The 23,875-nt window shown below is 41.8% G+C and overlaps 1 protein-coding gene across 1 annotated transcript in view; it reads left to right on the top strand.

Moving 5' to 3' along the window:
• Window positions 1-9,280: 9,280 nt before the first annotated feature.
• LOC141912876 (thrombospondin type-1 domain-containing protein 7B-like) overlaps window positions 9,281-23,875 on the top strand; it is a 75,635-nt gene continuing 61,040 nt past the window's right edge. The window contains exons 1-3 of the mRNA XM_074804296.1: window positions 9,281-9,529; window positions 10,742-10,847; window positions 18,514-18,748. Coding sequence (XP_074660397.1) covers window positions 9,281-9,529; window positions 10,742-10,847; window positions 18,514-18,748 — 590 coding nt within the window. The remainder of the gene's footprint in view (window positions 9,530-10,741; window positions 10,848-18,513; window positions 18,749-23,875) is intronic.

Genomic DNA, 23,875 nt, shown 5'->3' with positions numbered 1-23,875 from the left:
ATACTATTGAATATATGATAGCATCGTATTACCACAACTCATTATATATATAAATCGATGAGAATTCTGTTGTTACGTTTATTATTAGAATTCTGTCTGTCTTTTTAATTCTTCTAATAAATGAATGACATTTCGTGTTTCATTAGCTGTCTGTCTGTCGTCTGTATGTCTGTCTGTATGTATGTATGTCTGTCTGTCTGTCTGTTTTGATTCACACAATTTCAAATTGTTACTGATGATAATACCAGAAGTTATAGATTTTTAACATTAGAACAGAAATATGTTTTACTGAGGGTCTTACCACCTTGGATTACTGATTGATTTGTACAGAAATATGAAAGATGTTACTGAGGGTCTTACTGTTGATTACTGATTAATTTGAACAGAAATATGAAAGATGCTACTGAGGGTCTTACTGTTGATTACTGATTAATTTGAACAGAAATATGAAAGATGTTACTGAGGGTCTTACTGTTGATTACTGATTAATTTTCAGTGATTGATCAATATTCTTATTAAAGTGGTCTTCGATTGGTTACTGATAACACTTTAGATCGGGAGGTCGACAGCCCTGAACACTAAACCCGTTTCAGTGATTTGTCTTAAACTCCGATGGCAATTATCGAAACAACAACTTCAATAAATGAGTGAACGATAATGATTACGTTGACCCGATCGACCGCAAGGCAGGAGAGGGGCGTCGAGAAGCGCGTGATTATATCCACACTTACACGAACAGTGCTAATTAGATCGACTTTTGCCGTCGTGTCGAATTGGACTCGTCGCCCGCGTCTCTGGTTTCTTCGACCCGCGTTTTGCACCGAAACGAAGTACTTTTTTATCGATTCGAATTCGCTGCAGTCATCGACGGCGATGTCATTGTCATCGTTTTATTCCCCGAAGTCGTTCTCCCGATACCATCACTTTTGAAGTGTTTTAACCCCCGACAAACATCTACACCAAACGAGGCTTGGTTTTTAAAGTCTTTAGAAACTCCCTCGGAATCGTAAGGGTGTCGACGCGCGTTTAAACTGGTGATTTGCCACCGGCTTATAACGATTTCATCGTGAATATGACACAGGTTTTTACCACCCACTAAACCACAGTTTCTCTGCTAGAGGCATTAATGAAATAATGATATTCAAGATGGCCACCGTTGCTATTCAATTTCAATTGTTGCCTTTGATGATTGGTATCCCTATAGTAGTCCGTGTATGCGTGATGAGATCGGCAGTATTGGGTGTAGCGAAAATGATAATCAGTCGATTGTGGGGGTAGATTTTGATTTTTTTCATCGAGAATTGTATTTTTCAGATGTTTGAGCACGCGAGTATCGAGGGTTCGATAATAGAAACGATGTTTTAAGTTATAGTTAGTTCGTTGCGCGCATTGATTCCGCTCGTTTATAGAACTCTGTCTCTCACACGCCTATAAAATCAATCCTGTCGACTACGGCCACAAACGACGCCATTAAAATTCACTTCGTTCTCTGTTAAAGCGTAATGGTTTACGTCCATTAAGCTGCGTTAACCGTTTCATTTTTATTTTGGTTGGTTTTAGGCTTTTATTTTTTTCATTTACGAGACGCGGCCATCGAATTTTTAACTTAAGAATCGTTGGTGCGACTTGAGAAATAGATTTTTTTTCGAATTGAACAAATCGACAATAGCCGGTTTGAATACTTAACGCGATATGAATTTGCCTCGGGCGGAAAAAAATACTTTAAACCGAACTATTGACGATAGTTTTTAACGTAACGCCTAAAAGTTGCCCTTTTTCAAGTAAAAGGAAGTGTACTAGAAAATTCCTGGTAACGCATCTAATTCGTGTTCAGTGAAGGGCGTTGAACAAGGTGGCGCCACTTACCTGGTAATCAGGGAAAAGTCAGGAAATTTTAGAATAATTTCTTTTCTTTAAAGTCTGGGAAATTCTGTAGAAAAGCTAAAAATCAGGGAAATATGTTTAGACACATAGATGCGCGTAAAAATCAATTAACAATAAACAATTTCAGTATTTGACTGTGTTAATTGATTGAATTCTTAGCAGATCAAGTCAGGGAAAACAATGTGCATCTCAGGGAATAGTCAGGGAAAACAATGTGCATGTCATGGAATAGTCAGGGATAAAGCAAGGCGAAATTAAAGTATGGTCACCCTGTTAAATGAAACGATGCCTGTATTCAGTGTTTTATCACCGATGTTTCCGCGTGTGCCGATCTTTGAACTGATAAATCGTGACAATTCACTTTCCATCAGCGGCCGACGCAAATACAATTAGCGCCGTCGACGACGACGTAGTTCGAACTGTTTTACACGACACCGACTGTTGACGGACGGACAAATGAACTGGACAGCGTTCGCTGCATGCATTACCTTCATCGGTTCTTTAGTTCTAGTCTATTCGTCGATTTATATGATTATGACCACGAAACGGTTCTCGCGTCGACGATACTGGCCGTAATTGAATTTCCGTAGGCCATTTCTATCATTAGTTCGCACCGTGCACCGGGGACTCGTTCCTACGAACGCAACCGAGATTTATCGTTATATGAATTTCTCGAGTCTTCGTCCGGTCGTCGTCATTGTTTCCGTCTGCTGTTTGCTATAACTGATCTTTATGCTCTTCGCGTTATAGACAGTTTTGCGGTGCGCGGAGAATTAAGGAGTCGGTTCAAGGGCGCCGGAGATCATTAGACTCGAGAGGAACTATACTTCACGCACCTGCCGTTTGTAGATCAGTTGTTGTAACCCCCGCTCCCCGATATAGTAACCTCTTGTAGCTGGGTAGTACCAGGTGCAATTTTGAGAAGAGTAGTTGGGTTACTATCAGGTGCAGATTTGTAGTAGAGGATCATTCATTTATTAGGTATTTTAAGGGCTACTACCGATTGTTTTCTACTCTTAGTAAGAGTTCAACTGCTGCTAGAAATATCAGAATACTTGAAATGAGAAACTTTTTCTAGTTCATTTCCTATTATCGATGTCGAATTTTGGTAATGTTCGATGGAAACTACTTGAAACAATTAGAGATATCAGGTAGTCCGGTCTGTTATAGCATTATAGCACTAACCCCCTACCCTAATCTGTACATGAATACATGAATGACTCATTAGTTGGTCGTTTTGAGGGCAGGACCTTGTTCCGCAATGAAGTTCAACTCCAGCGTCTATCAAAAACTATCATGGAGAACTCGTACTCCTTTGGCAGATTTGTGGCTTCTTATTCAAAATTCAGGGAATCATAAAGATCTAGAAAAAACTTAGAAAACTTAGACAATTTTACCAAAAACCTGGTAAATTTAGGGAATTTGCATAATGCTATTTACTACGTGTTTCTTCATCAATTTGTGATTAAATGAAAAATGAATGAATCGTAACATTTTAAACCTAGACATTTCTCAGATTCACACAGGGGAATTTTGTTCAACCGCATGGAAAAATCAGGGTTAACTTTGGGATTTGTAGATGGGCTGAAAGTGGCGCCACCCTGATATTATCAGTGACACTTGAATAGAACGTTAGATTTGCCGCTTCTTAAAGTTTCATTAGTCAAAGTTGCATTATTCTAAAAGAAATTTCATGTTTTTGCGAAACAGGTCCCTGAATTTTTCATAATTTCTGAATAATCGCAAAAGTGTCGACGCAAATCCGTAATATTTTAAAGGATTTCGTCGAACGTATGAAATTTGACACTGTTTTAAGACGCTCGACGGTAAACGACGTCACGAAGATATATCGAAAATCAAACCCGATAATATTTTAATCGGCCGCGTCTTACGAGCGTCGCGAACCTAAGTAAACCGGTCTTAATCCGGGCGATAAATTATCGAATTCGTTTCCGCGAGATTAAGTCTGTCGACGAAACAAATTACGCCGGGTCGCGTTAAAACGGCTATAACCGGCGAAACGCGTCTGAACATATATCATCGGCGTACGCATGAATTTATCGCTAGTGTCCAAAATATTTAACTCCGGTTTAAACCTCGGTGATTAATGTTGACGTTGATAAAATTTGCGAACTCAATCATATTTGGTCGCTTACCTGGAGAACAGGGAAACAAAAGCGGAAAAGATGAACTTCTATATTCATGAAAGTGATGTTAATGTGTGAAATGTCAGCAGGTGGCGCTGTTTCTCAAAAAATTGAACTTGCGCATTTGTAAAGATGACATGAATGAGTGAAAAAATATAGATTTCTTATGCCTTGCGCTCATAATGTGACCATAGGCCACTAACCAGGTGTTTCCACTTTCTCTGGCCAATTTCTTCAGCTCTTGCTGAGAGTAGCCCATGGTTCTGGCATATGCCAGTAAGTCCTTGGTTCTGGTCCCTTTCGAGGACTTCCTTTTTTTCTCTTGCCTTGAAGGTTCCAGGATAAGTCTCGTCTGGTGATGTTGGTTGTAGGCTTTCTGAATGCGTGGCCAATCGTCCACCTGTCTTCGGACATTAAGTTCAAGGGGACTTGGTTTACCAACTTCTAAACGTCCCTGTTGGTCGCCATATCAGACCACTTGAGTCTGTGGTTGTCACCCAGATTGAGGATTTAACCATAGGGATAACTTTGATACACAGTCTATGAAACCTCGCCCTGGAATTTATGCCAGATTCCAGATGCTTAGAGCAACATAATTTAGAGACTTGGTATAACCATGAGATCATCATCAAAATTTGAAACCTGTCATCAAATCCAGGGAGGATTAGTTATATCGATGTTCTGTTTATATTCTGATTTATACGTATAACTGGTATTCGTTTCTCGGAACGGCTTGTAAATCACAATGTGAGTCTAGGTGGTTTTTAATGGTTTCGTGTTCATCGTTTCATCGAGCGGAAGTAATTGAATAATTTTTGGGCTGCTTTTTTTTTATGTCGTTCGATGATTAGATATACGTTGATTAATGAATGTTTATTTGTTGCTGCCGGTGCTGCGGCGCGCTGTAGCTCTACCGGGTCTTGTTGCATATTTTCATTTGAAACATCAACAACAACAGAACGAATTCCATGCGCGATTTATGGCAGCTTTTAGCAACGATTGAAAACCGTCGTATTTCATGATAATGATAAAGCGACTGTTTTGAATCGTAATCTAAGAGTGAATGTGGGTGTAGCTGCCGCGCGGCGCACGTAGACTGCCTTAAGCTTCTAAAAACGCTAAAAGCGATATATCTTTCGAAGATTCAACTACTATGGAACAAACTTGTATTTAGTTGTAACGCCAGTCTATCAGCCGCCAGGTACCGATTGCGTTTTTGATATTCGATGCGAGTCTGAAGTTGCTGTAAAACTTGAAATGACTGCCGTGCTACTGCTCTATGTGTGTGTGTAATAATTCAATTTATCTCTGTCTCTGATATAGTATTATAGTATCATATGCAGCAGTATCGATTGTAAATTCAGCTACCGTTTGAAGTTTCACTTATTACTGTTTGTCAATCGCGATGATCAACTTTGATATTAATATATTAAGCCTGCGATATATTGACATTTGACTATTACAGAGTCTGCTGTCTCTAAAAGTACTGTCTACGTGTGTTTGCTCTTTTCAGACCTCCAGAGTTATTCAAGTTGAGTGATATCTGAGTCTGATGATATAGTAGACTCTACTCAAAGTCAGATTTGTCTTATTCGAGTGATATCTGAATTAGGTGGTACAGTCCACACCACTCAAGTGTCTGACCTGTCCAACTTGAATGATATCCGAGAGTTGGATGGCCTAGTAGACTTAGCTCAATGTCATATTTGTCCAATTTGAAGGATATCTGAATTGGGTAGTATCGTACATAACCACTCAATGTCTGGCTTGTCTAACTTGAGTAATATCTGGGTTGGTCCAGTAGACTTCACTCTAGTCGGATCTATTGACTTGAGAGTGATATCTGAGTTGGATGATACAGTAGACTCCGCTCAAGTCAGATCTTTTGACATGAGAGTGATATCTGAGTTGGATGATACAGTAGACTCCACTCAAGTCGGATCTTTTGACTTGAGAGTGATATCTGAGTTGGATGATACAGTAGACTCCACTCAAGTCGGATCTATTGACTTGAGAGTGATATCTGAGTTGGATGATACAGTAGACTTCACTCTAGTCGGATCTATTGACTTGAGAGTGATATCTGAGTTGGATGGTACAATACCTAACCACTCACTGTCTGGCTTGTCCAACTTGAGCGATATCTGGGTTGGATGGTACAGTAGACTCCACTCAAGTCGGATCTATTGACTCGATAGTGATATCTGAGTTGGATGGTACAGTAGACTCCGCTCAAGTCAGATCTTTTGACTTGAGAGTAATATCTAAGTCAGATGGTACCGAAGACTCCGCTCAAGTCTGATCTTTTGACTTGAGAGTGATATCTGAGTTGGATGGTACAGTAGACTCCGCTCAAGTCAGATCTTTTGACTTGAGAGTAATATCTAAGTCAGATGGTACCGAAGACTCCGCTCAAGTCTGATCTTTTGACTTGAGAGTGATATCTGAGTTGGATGGTACAGTAGACTCCGCTCGAGTCTGATCTTTTGACTTGAGAGTGATATCTGAGTTGGATGGTACAGAAGACTCCGCTCAAGTCGGATCTTTTAACTTGAGAGTGATATCTGAGTTGGATGGTACAGTAGACTCCGCTCAAGTCTGATCTTTTGACTTGATAGTGATATCTGAGTTGGATGGTACAGTAGACTCCGCTCAAGTCGGATCTTTTGACTTGAGAGTGATATCTGAGTTGGATGGTACAGTAGACTCCGCTCAAGTCTGATCTTTTGACTTGATAGTGATATCTGAGTTGGATGGTACAGTAGACTCCGCTCAAGTCGGATCTTTTGACTATCAAAAGGATAAAAAATATTTCCATAAACAAGTTAAATAGGTAGATATAAAGGTGGGTAATCTCGTTGAGTTGAGCAGTTATCTCTTTGAGTTGAATAACTACCTTAATTATCTCTGAATTGAACTGCGATCTAGAATTGAACGGTTATTGGAAATCCGTAATTGAGTCAGTCACAGGTCAGGCTACATTAGATTGACTCGCACAGATATTAATTACGATAAAGTGAGGAGAGACAGGAGAGAGGAAAGAGTGGAGAGAGAAGAGAGAGAGGAGAGGTGAGTGAAGAGAGGTGGGAGAGAGAAGAGAGAGAGAGGAGGGGTGAGTGAAGAGAGGTGGGAGAGAGAAGAGAGGGAGAGGAGGGGTTAGTCGAGAGAGGTAAACAGCATTTATTTGAATGTCAATCTTCATCATCGTGTAAACCTGTTCTGCCGTGATCTTTGCATCTCGTAAAAACTCATAGAATCAAATAAAAGTATGTGCGCCTCGTGGCGTCCGGGCTACAGCCTTCGGCACTTTACACGGTGACATTTACCGACCGAACTACAACCGTCCGCTTTGTCTTTGATATTTGATCTCGCTCGTATTTTTATCGCCGGCGGGAATGAACTAAAGCATCATTATTACCTTTACATGTGAAGTGATTTTTTCGTCGTCGATCCTCGTTTTCTCGATCGACGCCGATTTTTTAACGTGGAAGAAATCGCTTTACGTCGATCATACGATACGGTATCGTATAGTTTGAATCGCCCGCGGGAAATTTACGAGTAGCCGTTAAGAAATCGAGAGAAAAAAATAGATTCGGATGAATTGGTTCGTCGTCGTTGTGGTGTTGTAGTTCTCAAAGGTTATGTAATTTTCTGCATCGATACGAGGATGAATGATCTAGACCATTTTCGCATGCCTGCGGTGATGATGTAGGTTTTCAAAAACAGTTTTTACTGTATTGTCTTCTACAAATCGATTAATCAAACTTGTTTTTTTTTTGCCAATCGAAAACCCTGGGGCCGGGTTGCATAGTCGTGACTTAAGTTCAAAAGTGGTCTTAAATCTTAAGACTGGTCTTCAGTTGTTAGATTGGCTATAGAACCAAGTTGGTCTTAGACTGGTCGGGGTTCTTAAGTCTAAGCCATGACTATGCAACCGGCCCCAGGTCTAGTTGTTTGGGGGAGGGGCAGACTGTTGAATTCAAAACGTGAATAGGAAAAAACTAACAGGTAGAGGGGTCAGTTGCTCAAAAGTTGGTTAAAGATAACCGGTGGATGAATACCATATAGTAATAATGAACTTTCAATTGTCACAGCGTCAAATATCCATTGGTTAACTCTAACCAACTTTTGAGCAGCTAGGTTTTGTTTTTTATGAATTATTCAGATGAAACGTAAAGGGTTAAATCACGTATTGAATAGAATAGTTTTATTTGCGCCGGTAGTTTTTCAAGAGATCATCGTTTTGTTTACCCGGCGATGTAACTAAATCTGACTTTTGTTTCGGGGGAAACAATTAAAGCGAACTTCAACGCGATCGTGTTCGGAATGTCGAGAGCACCGGGCCGACGATGACGTTACCGAGGGATACGTTTGTAAGGCTTCGACGACTAAATGGATTGTACGGGCTCGCGCGCGCTCTCAAGTACTCGGTCTTCGCGCAGACATCTTGTCTTGGCCCGGGTTCAGAGCGGGTTCATTCGAAAAAAAGGGAACTTAAAATTGTCGGTATTTGGTGCGAGTGCTTGTTCTCTGTAGAGTGTAGAAGGGGAATTCTAGATATGTGTAGGTAAACACTCATAATGAGACCTCACCAACAGTCTTCATACTGTCAAATTTAAAAGTTCTTATTATATGTATAAGCCGCATATGTCTGTATTTACTAGATAGATATGTGCACTTATAAAGTATACCTATAAAATGTTTTTGACAGTTTTTACGAAAACTTTTCCTTCTGGTAAATGTACTTTTTTGAACATTGTTAGCGCCTTAAAGAAGCGTCTAACACTGAATAGGGCACCAAAAATGAAAAATAATGACGATGATGATAATGATTATCAATATCATGATAATAATTGTGATGAGCAGTTTTTCATCGAATGAGATTTCCGTTATTTTACTCATTGTAGGTGGCGCTGAAATCACATATTGAAGATGTTACGTGAGGCATTGATCAACGCGCGATCGTCATGAAGATGACTTTAAACTGGTTGCTATGGTGCGTGGGAGTGATTGTTGTATTAATAGCGGCGGCGACGGACGCCGGCTCGAGATCCTACACGCAGTTCATGGCGAAAAACGATTTCATCAAAGAGTTCGTGTGGACGACGACGAACTGGACGGACTGTGAGCGGCGACACAGTCCGGACTGTTGCGGCGCTTGTCTACGCGAACGCGTCGTACAATGCGCCAAGAAATCGAACTCGTTACCGGTTCCGGCGCGTTACTGTAACGGGCTCAAACGCCCGGCAATGACCGAGTCGTGCGACGAGTGTCCGCAGAGTTGCGTGATGACGCACTGGGGCCCGTGGTCGCACTGCGTCGGTGGGTGTCGTAAAGCGCGGAAGTATCGGCGACGACAGATTCTAGTCGCGGCCGACCCGCGCGGAGCCGAGTGCAATACGACGATAGAAATAGAACATTGTCGCCGCGAGAAACACTGTCGAGATCAACGACCTCGACACCAGTGGAAGGTCGGCGAGTGGACCAGTTGTCGCAAGGTACGTACAAAAATTGGGCAATCAAAATAAGGTAATCGAAATAGTTTGCAATAGCGTATTGACAATGCTACTGTGGCAAGTGATGTTCCACCAGGTGGTCTATAGGGTCTTAGTGTGCAGTAGGATATCAACTACTCTGGCAGTCGAGGATTCCATTTGTGGCAAATGAGGATCTACCAGGTGTCGCTAGTGTGCTGTAAGACATCAGACACCTTAGCATTAGAGGATTCCACTTGGGGCAAGTGAGGATCTAGGTATGCCAGCGTGCAGTAAGGCATCAACCACTGTGGCAATAACGGATTCCACTCGTGGCAAGTGAGGATCCACTAGGTGCGCTGGCGTGCAGTAGGACACTAAGCGCTCGATGCTGCTCTAGTATGTGAACAGATAGTTCTGATTATAGATCTCTAAACATTTCACGTAGAGGGAGAACAGAGAGGGAGGAGGGAGGTGTGCATCCGTCTGGCAGTAAAGAAAATTGCAATCAGGCTATGTATATATGTATGTATATATGTATAGTGTATATCGGATTAAATGAAAAACCTAATGAACCTCGTCGATAAATACAATCTCTCTACAGCTCGTTTGCTAAAACAATCACCATTGACGACCGCGCGACACAGCACCGTTTATCGATGACGTCTGCCACCGCCGCGTCTTATACGCCCGATCGAACGACGATGTCGCGATCGATCGTCGAGATATCTTTACAACTCGCTGCCGCCGACGACAACCGGTCCGGCCAGGTTTTACGAGATAAACAACGCTCGATAAAGACCGCGTAGTCGTCGTCATCATTATTATAGTCATTCGATCGAGGTGATCTCCAACCCTCCCAACCCCGCGACAGCTAGACAGCTTGGTTTTTCCTAGACAAGTCACTGTCTAATTCTGTTCACGCATTAAAACCCACGTTTGAAGAAAAACTGTTTTATGAAAACATAGCAATTGAGTCAATGAAAATGGCTCGAAGAATTTGAGTCAAAACGTTTACATCCCTATACAGGTTTATTTTCAGTCGTGGGTTTTTTAGGTCTGCTCTGCCCACATCCTTGACCTGGAAAACCGGGAAAACTTAGGGAATCAGAAAAATCTCAAGAAAAAATCTGGGAAAACTCCGGAAATTCGAAAAATTTACCAAAATTCTGGAAAACTCAGGAATTTGGATAATGCTATTTTTATTGAGATATTTTTTGTATATTTTGTCCACAGACTCCGGAGTCGACTACTTGCGGAACTGGTTTAAGATTTCGAGCGGTTACCTGTACGAACAGACGCGGCAAACAAGTCCTTCGTAAACACTGCTTGAACAGAAAAGGTAAGTTTACGTAGAAAAAACTGGCAACTTTGAAAAAGTTGTTATTCGAACTGATATTTTGAGTTAAGGCTCAGAGAATTTGACATTGAATATAATCATGGAATCATTATGGATCCACCTCCTGGTAGGGATTCTAACCTGATGGCATCGAGACCCACTATGGTACGAAACCCTGCCGCACGAGACTGGGCTCTCAGGAGTGTGTCTGAGTGTTAAGGGGGCATTGAGGAGTGTCTAAGTGTCGTGGGAGTGTTGAGGATTATATCTAGGTGTTGAGGAGTGTGTCTGAATATTGTGGGTTTGTTGAGGAATATATCTAGGTGTTGAGGAATATATCTACTCTAGGTGTTGAGGAGTGTGTTTGAGTGTTGAGGGGTGTTTTGGAGTGTGTCTGAGTGTTGAGGAGTGTGTCTGAATATCGAGGGGGTGTCGAGGGTTATGTAATCTGTCTGCAGTCATCCGTCAAGTGACAACAGTAGTAAATCGCCTACGTCTCTTCGCGTCGACGACGACGTAACTCAGTTATCTGCCGAGTGACCGAGTTTGATTAATCGAGGCTGAACGTTAACTTCACCAGATAGTCGTTAATAACGATCGGTGATGAATGCCGGTCGTGAATAATGATCGGTGATGAATGCCGGTCATGGTTTCGCGGCGTTCCTCGATGGGCTTCTTACTCGTCTTTTCTTCGACTGCTCTAATCGCCGTCGGCGATAAATACAGTCGCCGTTAACCGCGTTAGTTCGAATCGACGGAGCGAATCGTCGATAGATTCCCCGCGCACTCATCTTCGCGCTGCCGAGCGACGACGTCAGGTGGAAATGCGATCAATGTCCGCGCTGATAAAGCGTCGTTAAACCAGACAGTTATAAACTAACAATCAACTGCAGTTAGGTATGAAGTCATTAGCCGCGATCAGCATGAACGTTCCTGACCCAGAACAACTATTCAAACGGATGCCAAATTTGGTCTGACCAAAAACATCCGACCAGGCCCAAGCTAAATTTCAGCACAGGTCAAATTTTTGCGTGTGAATTACAACTGTTTGTAAAAAGGACTCGCTTCGCTTTGCGAAAGCATCTAGTGAGTGGTACATGTGTGAACAAACACTAAAATTAGGCACAGGCCAAATTCGGCCTGATCCATGCCATTTTGGCCCGGACCAAATCGTTCCCATGTGATAGCGGCTAGGGGTTGTTTGCGTTTCTTGTCTCTGGTATTTGCACAAATTTTAAGACGAATTGTTAATGAGAGAGTCGAGAAACGAGAAACGAGAAACGATTTCGGGCAAAAGATGTTTCCGAAATCGAACATGTTTGATTCGGTGTTTTTAGACTGCGCGGGTTGGTGCACAATGACACAACAATGTTGGAATTCCTACCAGATTCTATGGAACAAAATCTACCAACAAATAACGAGTTTAAATCGGAAATGTGTACTAATCCCAACCCCCTCCCCTCCCCCCGAATAAGTCTGATTTACTTAACGTTTTTTTTTTTTAAACATCGCGCGAAGTCTAATATTTCACTTTACTGTTAATTTTCGAAAAATCCGATAGAAAAACCGCACGAGAATTTTAATCACGGTGCTATGAGACTGTCGGAAGAGACAGCAGCAGCGGCAGCAGCAGTAGAGTGATGGTGAATTAATTTGAGAGTAGATTATCAATATGTTTACGTGTCAGATTAACACAACCACTTCTGTAAATAACTGTTTAAACATCCTCTCCTCTCTCTCTCTCTCCTCTCTCTCTCTCTCTCTCTCCCTCCCTCCCTCCCTCCCTCCCTCTCTCCCTCCCTCTCTCCCTCTCTCCCTCTCTCTCCCTCTCCCTCCCTCCCCCTCCCTCTCCCTCTCTCTCCCTCTCTCTCCCTCTCCCTCCTCCCTCTCTCCTCTCTCTCCTCTCTCTCCTCTCTCTCCTCTCTCCCTCCCTCTCCCTCTCCCTCTCTCCCTCTCTCTTTCCCTCTATCTCTCCCTCTATCTCTCCCTCTATCTCTCCCTCTATCTCCCTATCCCTTTTCCCTTCTCACATTCCTCTCTTTCTCACTCTCTGTCATTTTAATGAGGCATCCGGATTCGTTTGTATGGATTCAGTTTTTAAAAGCGTTAAAGCAAGAACTCTTCTAAAATCAAGCTACTGATCAGTGTCACTGATCACTGATACTAAAATACTCTACTCCAAACTAGCGCCCGCTGAAACCCGTGATCACATGGTTGATTTTGCCCAATTGGGCCAACCGATCACGCTGGTGCCAAATGGGCCGTGCCTGTTTTACTTATATCATCCATATTTTGCCCCACCATAGATCGGACCAGGTATGTGCCAAATTTTAGGATGGGTCAAATTATTGATATTACCAGTAATTGGTTCAGTAAGTGATTTACCTTGGTTCGATAGCAATGACGCAGACCAGAATGTCTCCAAGTGATAGTTGCTGATCTGCACAGATCTATGATAGAGACAGAGCAGAGCGTCTCCGTGATCGCTGTTTATGCGCACAGATCTGCGATGGAAGAATTTTACAGCCATTGTTTTAAATGAGTCATTAATTGTTGAGTAATAATACGGTGCATACTGTAAATATGGATGATGAAAAACATGCGATTATAATTCATGAATCATCTTCTCGCTCGACAGCGGCGCAAACTCGATCAGAACCTAGTTTACAATCCCCGAATGTATTTCTGTTCGTCGTTAATAGATTTATCGTTAATTCGTCGAATCATCCTAAACATCGCTCAATTATTGCGAATCATTATCAGTAGTGTAGTGATTATGAGTCAACAGTTGTTTCCACATGGCTCCCTGTAGTTTAAGGCCCCGGGGGCCGGTTTCATAGTCAGGGCTTAGACTAAAATAATGTCTAAGACCATCTTAGTCCTTTAGCCAATCTTACAACTTAAGACCGGTCTACAGAGATGTAAGACCGCTTTAGTCTTGAGCCTTGACTATGAAAGAACTCCTCACAAGAACTGATAAATGCCTGCTGCATCAAATTCGGCATAATCGTCCAGTCCTGTGGCATGGTGGATAAGGTGTTTGACTCACAACCGAGAGGGTTCGAATCCTGGTAAAACCATGCTATTCAGGCAGGACACATATCAGTGTTTGTCGACTCACGTTTTTCATCCACATCCGTCTTTAACGTTTCCACGTGTGAAAATTCTATCGAACGACAACGCGACGACAACGACGAAAAAAATCGCGCATCGATTGTTGTGGTGAATCAAACGCGTCGCTAATGCATGCTCGCGCGCGCGTGGCGGCAATTCGATACAAGTTTACTACCGCTAGTAAATATTGGTTTATCGAATTGTCGCGGTCGGTCGCGTGGCAGTTTGAAAAAAAAAGAAGTCACTTAGTCGTTATAACTTGAGCTCGTTTTAGGCGCGTTCTCCGCGCGTTTGAAAAGACGTCGATATAACTTTCAAAATCGAACGCCCCCGGCGATCGTACACTTGAAATAAATTGGGTGCGGTATCTAGCACTTGGTAAAGTTTTCAGCTGAGGATCTAAACCGTGCGTTGAAAAAAATAACAAAGCTGTTTCGCGTATTGATCGGGAGAAAGGTTTTTCTGTTTTCAAGTGGAAATATTGCTTTGTGTCTGCGTTTAATGTGAAGGTATTCGAACTAGAATATAAATCCCACAACACCACTGCCCCCTTCCCCCCAATTGATGAAATACCTTGTTTATTGATAGGGTGATTATTCAAAGTAGAGTATAGACACCATGTTTGACGAAAAATTTTGTCTATTCTTTGATGGTTATGATGACATTTGATAATTTATTCAGCCTAAAATGCATATAAAATATGACAAGTACGCTAGGTTATGACCGGTAAGCGACGATCTGATATGCAACTGGGTGGGACTGGATCTAGCTCCAGTTCCAGCCAGTTGCTCATGTTCTACTTTTGAGCGACTGGTTGTACTCGAGTTACGGTTATATCCGCTATAACACATCTCAGTTGCTGTCGATATACGCGCTGTGGATCTAGAGACCAGCACGAGCCATGCAGTTTTGCTAGATTTTTGATATGACCTGGGTACTCATTCACTTGCAACTGGATATGGTCAGTTGCTAGTTCGATGTACGCTAGGCTTAAGATGGCCGACCTCAATCTGTCCTTACAGTTCTCGATCGCTTTATGCCATTCTTTCTCTAGAACGTTTGCGCTTGTTGAACCGCCTTTATTCCCGTAGCCATGATTTCATAGAAATTCGCCCCTCACCGTCTGCCTTTTCAGGAAATCTTCTTCGCGATAATCAATCGAATTAGCCGCGTATATATATTCCGCGCATACGGCTGCGGAATGATAATAAACCATCGACTGATTGTTCTTTTATCACTCTCAACGTCAATAACAACAACAATAATATCATCAACGCCGCCGCCGCGTGCTTTCCCCGTCGCTGCTGCTGCTGCTAGGTATTTACAGCATTGTTCTCGTCGTTAATGAAAGCACTAATTAACAAACATTACGAGCCTAGCGCGCGCACGACCGACCGCTCCCTTAATCGAGAAACCGTTTATATTCACCGTCGTCGAGGATAACAATTACGCTCGATACGACGACAATGACGACGACGTCTTTCGTTTCGTGATAAATCAAAGAATTTCAATAAATTGATTTTCTGTTGTGTTTATATACGTGCGTATTGTGTCTGATGATGTATATATGAATGTGTATCAGTGCCACCAACGTTTATGTTTAAATTGTCATCGTGTTGCTTTATATACCGGTAAGTAAAGCCCTGCGCGCTTTATAGGTTTGCCGGAAAGATGGCCATCATCTAATTGGTTATACAAGCCTAGTTCGGCAGGATGATCACTGCACTACTTAACAGTAGGTTGCCTGGACCAGACTGGTATAATCTTGTTAGATATCTTCATTTAATTAAGCCTGGTTTCTCAAGTCATCCTCGCTTGCCAAAGTTTGATCGTCGTCCCCTGCTGAGGGCAGATCATTCATTGGTTTATCACACTGCCCACGACTTCTTGGGCGGACTGGATGCCGCTCAGCGCCAACCAGTCTATATATCTAGCCAATCGTAAGTGTGGTATTGATAAGAGCGAAGCCGATGAAAAGCAATGCATCTATTGTGGCGACAATCAAACCCTGGCAAGTGAGGATATCCCGAGTTTGCTGCGTAGGCTGCCCTTCTTTTTTTTCTTTAGTCCAGCGAACTAGGAGTGTACACTGTCTGACACTCAAGAATGACCAGTAGTGTAATGAATGCTATCATCATTGTGACTATTAGTTTTATCTACACATTGTTCAGAGGTTACAGTCGGCGATGAATGTTATTTCCTGTGATCCCGGGTGGGTTCAACGCGGCCCATTTCACCTGGATTAATCAACCTGATTGTCCACACTAGTTCCTTTATATCCTATCGGTGATGATAAAACTGCAGTGAGGTGACAGCAAAAACAGTTTGATACAAGAGCGACTGTCTATAGTCGGGATGGCCACTTACTTACTAGCCACAGTAGCCCGAAACAGGGTGGTCACTTACATTTACACTTACCACACATTTCTTTGAAAATTCAAGATACTTTTTTTCTCTGTAGAATCAAATGCAGAGAAGGGATGGTTTTGACTTTGTGTATTTTGAGAAAAATTGATTTTGTCTAAGGTGTAGAAACCCTCTTGAAAACCGATCACCGACTGCGCAGAGATGTAAAAGGCATTGAAACCCCTTTTGAAAACTGATTAATTCTGAAAAACATTACGCGTGATATTTCAGCGCGTTACAATTTTCACAAGAAGAAGTTATCATCAGCAATCGTAGATTTCATCTCTTTTTTTCGAATATGATTGTGTTTCTATTTTTCGCGAGACGTTTTTGATGACTAAGGTTGGTTAGGTGTGCGATCGAGAATATCCGAAGTAAATCGATACGGATTGTATTCACCAATAGTAAAATAGCTAGTTATCGGATATAATAATAGTATAGATTTCAGCGAGTTGTTTTTTTTGTTTCGTTTGAAGATGAATACGAGTTGCTCGTAGCAAAACAGCTCTAGGTATTATTTTGTCTGAGATCCGTCCGTGTTCATCGAAATGATTGCGTAAAGTTTTCTGCGTTTACGTTAAACATCGTCGTTTTGTATCAAAACTCTTCGGGCGAATATCTCATTTTTTCAACCATTCCGAACTGACGCTTTTTTCTGAACATCATGTATCTCGATTATTCGGCTCATAAGTCTTGTGGGTTTCAATTTTTAAACCAAGCTTCGAATTGGGAAACAAAAAAGCAGTGATATTTTCAAGTGTAACAAGACATGTTTGCCAATTAAATATCACAAAAATTGGTGGCCGGAAAATGTAGGCAGCCGCATGGAAAGGGTTAACTTTCTTTCAAACCACTTTGGCACAATTCTTGTCTACCCTGTCAGCGCTTCCCTGAGATAAAAACTTACTACTATTAGCATCATTAAGGCCCCGCACACGAGCCAAAAACTTTGTACGCAAATGGCGCAGCGCAGTTTTCAGTTCGTGTGCGGGGGCCTTTTTCGAGCGCATTTTGTCGTTCGCCAAATATCTATCATGTTTGATATTTTTTTAGTCTAGTTGGGGCCTTTACACTGCGATGCGGTGTATTAGCAAAGTCAAACACCGATTTATACACCGCACTGCGGTGTAGACACTGAAAGGGTTCACTAACTGTAAACGTCTTTGTGTAATGTTGGTACAATATTACCCAGTCCGGTTTTGTTTTTTGTCCAATTGTTCAGATAACGATCTTATTATGTATGATTTGCAGTTAGTAGAAAATAATTCAAATATATGGTTGAGACAAAAACTGATTTTCCTACAATTTGACGCCTTTAAGCGCAGATTCTATGTCCCGACTAATATTCCCCGTCGGAGAACAAAGTGCTGAAATTCAATTCTTTCGCGCGGCCCGAAAAATCTCGCCACCAGCAGCGAATGTCGTGTCGGAAAAGCTTATCTTTTCTGATAATAATCCTCATTCATGTATGTATGATTTTAGAGCGGAGGCGACGCCGGGAATGAATAGTTAAATAGAGAAACTCAATCTGTACACAGCTGACTGTATGATATATATTCGCGATGTAACATTCAGATGGAAATACGACGACAAGTTGAATGATTATTTTTGACTTGAACCTGATGAATTTTTTCCTACCCGTATATTGTGTGTTATCTCTGACGGCAAAATTCATGGGTATCTCTATTCACTGGCGATCGCGATACATTAATCCGGTGAATTCGCCATAACCTTTAGAAACGCTGTCTTTATATATTTTGAAAGTCGTACGATGAGTTTTTGACTCGAGATGAATATTCTCCTATATGAGGATTGGTTGTTATCTCTGACAGCAAAATTCATCGATGACCGCGATCTGATTTTATTAATCCGGTGAATTTTGTCATAATCGTCGTCGTGTATACTTTGAAAGTAATGTGATGAGTTCATTGCGAGTGGAGGAAATATAATAAACGCAAAAACTCCTGTGATTATCAGGGAGGGATTGTTTCTGAAATTTGTTAACCGTTACTGTTTATGATTAAGCCATCTTCTGGAAATTCAACACTGTATGAAAAAATTTGTAAAAATATTCAAAACGTATAAATGAACAGTTTTCAAACGTGAAGTTCAACAAAAATAAACATTTTTTTCTTTCGATATTTTTCAGGTCACGACGAACCGCCGCGTTCTGAAGTTTGCGTTTTACCGTGCGACTGCCAGGTGTCGCCGTGGTCCGGGTGGTCGCCGTGTTCGCAGACGTGTTACGGCGGGCAGACGGGCCTGCCGGGCGACCAGTCGCGACGACGACAAATCGATCGAATGCCCGAGAACGGCGGCCTCGATTGTCCGCAACTGGCGGAGAAACGACACTGTCGTAACTCAAGTCTTCCTGTCTGTTTGAGGTAAAGTGACATTTTTTAAGGAAGTCATCTTGATATTCGTTAAACAAGTGAATCTTAAGCCTCAGGTATGTTGATGACAACTCTTTGCAAGGCAGTTTTCGGCTTATGAGAGGAACTGGCTGGATAGATACAATCAGTTGCTTGAATATTCATCGATGTATGCTAGGTAACGAATGATAAGCGGCGATCTATCTCTAGTTCCAGCCTGCAACTGGTTATACTCACTTATGGTGATACGCTTCGTAAATGATGCTTTACAATTTCGACTTTTAGTATCGTTTCGGAATAGCGTTTTACAAAAGACTTATTATTTCTATTATCTTAGTCGCGACTGAGAACAATGAAGTATAGATGAAATTTACTAAGGTAACGCATCGTGTACAGGCTGTAGATATGGCATCTGCCATGCTACACAAAGTTGTCCGAGTTTTGCCAAATTTTTTTATGCGACTGTAGTTACAAGGCAGTTTTCGACGTATGACAGAAACCGGCTTCACGCAATCTGTTACTTCAATCTGTCGATGTGCGCGCAGTAGTCGCCTCACTAGCACCTGATCCGATCGGTTGCTAGTCCGTTGTTAGAGAAACTGAGTTACAAAAGGGATCTACGGAGTTACGAAGAGGATCGACGAAATTAAGCCAGTTCACGAGAAGTCTTTATTGAATATCACATTTTATGGGCATTTATGTAATAGGTGAACTATTCGTAATATTCAAATCCGCATGAAATCAAAATACGGATCATTCTGATCAGAATTAAGCGGGTTTGACCGAAATTGTGCCTATTCAGCACTTCTGCAGTTAACTGTGTATATATATATATATATATATATATATGTACATCGCTCTCTCTAAAAGCACTGACATAAACTCCACAGAAAAACCCATCTCCCTAATCGGCCGTAATAAAACCTATTTGAAACATCGCTGTTGCTGCTGCTGCTGCTGTGGCTTGTATTTATTTGTATCGTCTTTTTTATTGCGAAATTAAGCGCGTAATGCGCGCGCACTGAATTGAGCATTATTTCGTTGTCGTCCCAAATTGCGCCGCGCCGTGCTGCATTCGTTCGTTCGAGACATTCGCGTTGTTTTAACCGTTTTTAGTCGTCGCATTTCGATGTTACGAAATCGAGAGTCGTTCGTCGGCCGCAAATTGACTTTTGATTGGTTTTCGCGAATAAAAACCGTTTTTATCGACGTCGTCGTCGTTTTGTCGCGGTGTGATTTCGAGTCCCGCGAGGCCGCCCGCTGTTTAGTCGTATCCATTACGACTAACGCCGGGCCTCGCGCTGATTACCCTCGAAACGCGGCTAATTCGTAGTCGGTGATAATTCGGAGCGTTGAAAACTTTGCACTTATTCGTAATTGAATCAAATACATCTGTATCGCGCGTCGACTGGTGATGTGTTTACATTAAAACGACTCCCAGTTGGACGTATTAGATTCCCCCGTGGGGAGCATGTCATATCGACGACAGGCATTTCGTTTTAACACTCGTTTTCTTCTTTCTATTCGCTTGAAAGCTGTATTTATTTTTTAGTTAGATATATATGATGAATTGGCGATCTGCTCTGATGGCGTAACTATAGCAGGTTTTTGAATTGACCGTTACTGCGCAAGGAGTTGTCTGTATAGGACTGTTTGATCTTAAGATTGGGATCGATCCTGTTATTTATTTGATTGGGGGATTTCGTTTGATTTGTTTTGATGTGTCGTCCCTTAAAGCCCACCACACCTGCCCTGAGCGAAACAGGGGCTTTGATTTTGGTTTGGAGTCCCTTACAAAACCACCAGTAACATCCGCCGGGAGCGAATCGGGGTTAGATTTTTAGATCGGAAACCAAAGTACAGATATAGTAGCTGTGTAGATGTCCTGATATCCGAGTTCCGAGTTAGAAATCAGCACCTAATTAAGATTGCAGGAGAATGCTAATATTCACATGAAGTTCTAAGCTTGAGGTAAAAATTTTCCCAACATTGTATGAAATGGTTTGTTTCTCGTCGATTTACTAAGAGAATTATTGTGGTTATTGTGACAATGTATTCTATAGATTTATCACATTAAAAACACTGGAGGCTTTACGTTCGTCAATGTTTCGATTGGTACGACAAGTCTCCACCCTTCGCCCACATAGGCCCAGGAGACCGAATTCGAGACATCGAACACTGAGAACCGTTCCTTTAATGTAGAAAAATAGATATTCTATACTAATATTATCTCAAATAGTAGCGTTTATATCGATATAAAATAGTTGGAAAATATTTTCACAGTTTTAAGTTACATATTTGAAATAAATGCCTCAAGAATGGGTTTGTTTGCGGTACTGTGGCTGGTGAGGATCTGCGGGTTTTACGCTACTGTGGCAAGTGAGGAACCACCTGTTCAATGTTTTTATCGTGGCAGGTGGATCTGCATGTTTCATGCAACTGTGACAAGTGAGCATCCACCTGTTTTAAGCTACTGTGGCAGGTGAGCATCCACCTGTTTTGAGCTACTGTGGCAAGTGAGCATCCACCTGTTTAAGGCTACCGTGGCAAGTAAGGATCCACCTGTTTCAGGCTACTGTGGCAAGTGAGGATCCCACTGTTTTAGGCAACAGTGGCTAGTAAGGATCCACCTGTTTTAAGCTACTGCGCGGAGTGAGGATCCACCTGTTTTAAGCTACTGCGGCGAGTGAGGATCCACCTGGTGTATCAATGTCTCTCTCTGATATCGACTTTTAAAGTGACGAACACTCTTCGTTAATTCATAGAACCGGATGAAATTACCGCGATCTGCGCAGAGTTTTGTTGTCGAGCGTAATTGGGCTAGAAAAACGATTACGGTGATCGTATTTTTATCAAACCGCGAAATCTCATTGAAATTGTGGACAAATGGAGTTATTTCTCTCGTTGTAGTAGTATGAAAACGAAGACATTTACCGGATAGATAGAATCGATAATTAACTCAGCGCGCTCATAGAACGTTCTAGAAAAACCGATGATTTTTGCCTCGACGCGAATATATCGACGAATCTGATCGTCGAGATGAAAAAGAAAAACGGCTTCGACGCCGGAAAACAATGAATTTCTTCGGAAACTGTTTCTTTTTTTTTTTTCTCGTTTCTAGTCCTCGTCGACGTAATTTTCACGTACGACGACGGAGAACGCGATAAATGACACCGATTTATCGCCCGATTGTCGTCGTGGAGATAAATCTGTCAATCGTTGAACGACGTTCGGTCGGTGTTCGTTGAACTGATGTTCGAGATATGAACTGAACGGCAGTCAATGATACCGGATCGGCTGCGTCTCGTAAAACCGGCGTATCGCAATAGTCGCTGAATCTCGCGACAGTTTAAGATAATCTCGAGTCATGCTGTTTAATTCGAAGCGCGCATATTTTAAGAGCTTTTAAGACTAAAGTTCTGAAAAGTAAGTATTGCCGTCGCTGTTAAGAGAAGTGGAATAACAGTTATTGATAATCGATTTATTCTAATGCGATTAAAAGTTGTGGGTTGGATTGCAATGTAGAAGAAATCAAAGAGTGGTACCACTAGCGCACCTGGTGGATCCTCACTTGCAACAAGTAGTATCCTCTTTATTTCAGTACTAGTTGATGTCCCACTGCACACTAGTGACACCTGGTGGATCCTCACTTGGCACAAGCATCTCTAGTCTGCTGCAGCAGTTGATACCCTACTGTGCACTAGTGACACCTGGTGGATCCTCACTTGCCACAAGTGGTATCCTCTATTAGTACTAGTACAAGTTGATGTCCTACTGCACACTAGTGACACCTAGTGGATCCTCACTTGCCATGAATGGAATCCTCTTGCCACAGTAGTTTGTGTCCTACTGCACACTAGCAGCAGTGGATCCTCACTTGCCACTAGTGGAATCCTTGATTTCCGCAGTACTTGATGTCCTACTGATAGTGGATCCTCACTTGCAATGATATCGGTGCCAATATCCCACCGCAGTTACACCACTTATAGCGTTGTTAATGAGATCAACAAGCTGTGAATTTTTACAGCTGAAGAGGAACGGGGTATAGCTCGTTAATAGACGCTTTTATATAACAACGCATTTCATCCAAATGATTCTCACGTTTTTGTTTATCAGGCATTTATTATAGTTGTTACTTTAGGTTATTAGAATATCGAGTCACATTGTGTCGATTTCATCGAGGGATTGGCCTCGGTTAAACAAGGGAAATCATCACGAATTCATGTAAAATTCAATCGCAATACGTAATACTTGTATACAGAAATACCTACTACACTGTAAAAATTGAGAAGAGTTTTTACATGAAGAGTATACTATGTCTGGTTCTACGCATTGTTAACTGAAGAAGTGTCACTTTGCGATTGGCTGGTTTAGGCCCGATTTCACGAATCTGAAGATCCCATTGGCTAGTTATAATCAACTGACCTTGACATCGACTCATCACCAGTGAGGTGACCTTGGCATGGCTATCTTAAGGTTGTAGGCAATCATGTGACATCGTGCTAGGGTTGTGATTGGTCGGTTTTTTTTCATGATTCATATCGTAGAGGTAATGATCTGGTGTTCCGCACTTCATTTGACTGTGAGAAAAAAATTTCCTGAGCTCGTTCGTATTTGTGATTTAGGAGAAAATTCGACGTTTCTTCCATTCAATGAATCGTTCGGGACGGATTTCATTCGATTCCCAAAATGAAACCGAAAAAAAAAACATGACATTACAATCCTTTCAACGACGAAGATTTCGTTAACTTGAATTTAGTTTCAATGAATTATCTCTGGACGATGTTGTCGATCGACGCGATGTATCTCCGAGCGAATAACAAAAGATTTAGCGGTTTATATACAAACTTTCTATCGTTCGTTGAGAGGATATGAAAATCAATATCCGAAATTCCATAAATGTCAGCGACGACAAGCTGACAGTCTGGTTGGCGAAGTGTTCGGATTTATTTTTAGTTTATATTCTATTTTTTCAAGGCTGTACACAAGCTGCGCGTGGTGCTGAGCGATGGTAGAATTGTTTTAGGGAATGTCCTGTCTCGCATCAAAATTCATTCATATTTGTGATCGTCCATACTTTGTGTGTTCGGTGCTTCACCTGAGACATTTATAATGTGAAATTAATTTAAAACTCCAGAC

Source organism: Tubulanus polymorphus, chromosome 11 (assembly GCF_964204645.1).
Source record: "Tubulanus polymorphus chromosome 11, tnTubPoly1.2, whole genome shotgun sequence".
Lineage (NCBI taxonomy): Eukaryota > Metazoa > Nemertea > Palaeonemertea > Tubulaniformes > Tubulanidae > Tubulanus > Tubulanus polymorphus.
The sequence above is the reverse complement of the archived record's forward strand: the minus strand, read 5'-3'. Positions and strand labels throughout refer to the sequence as shown.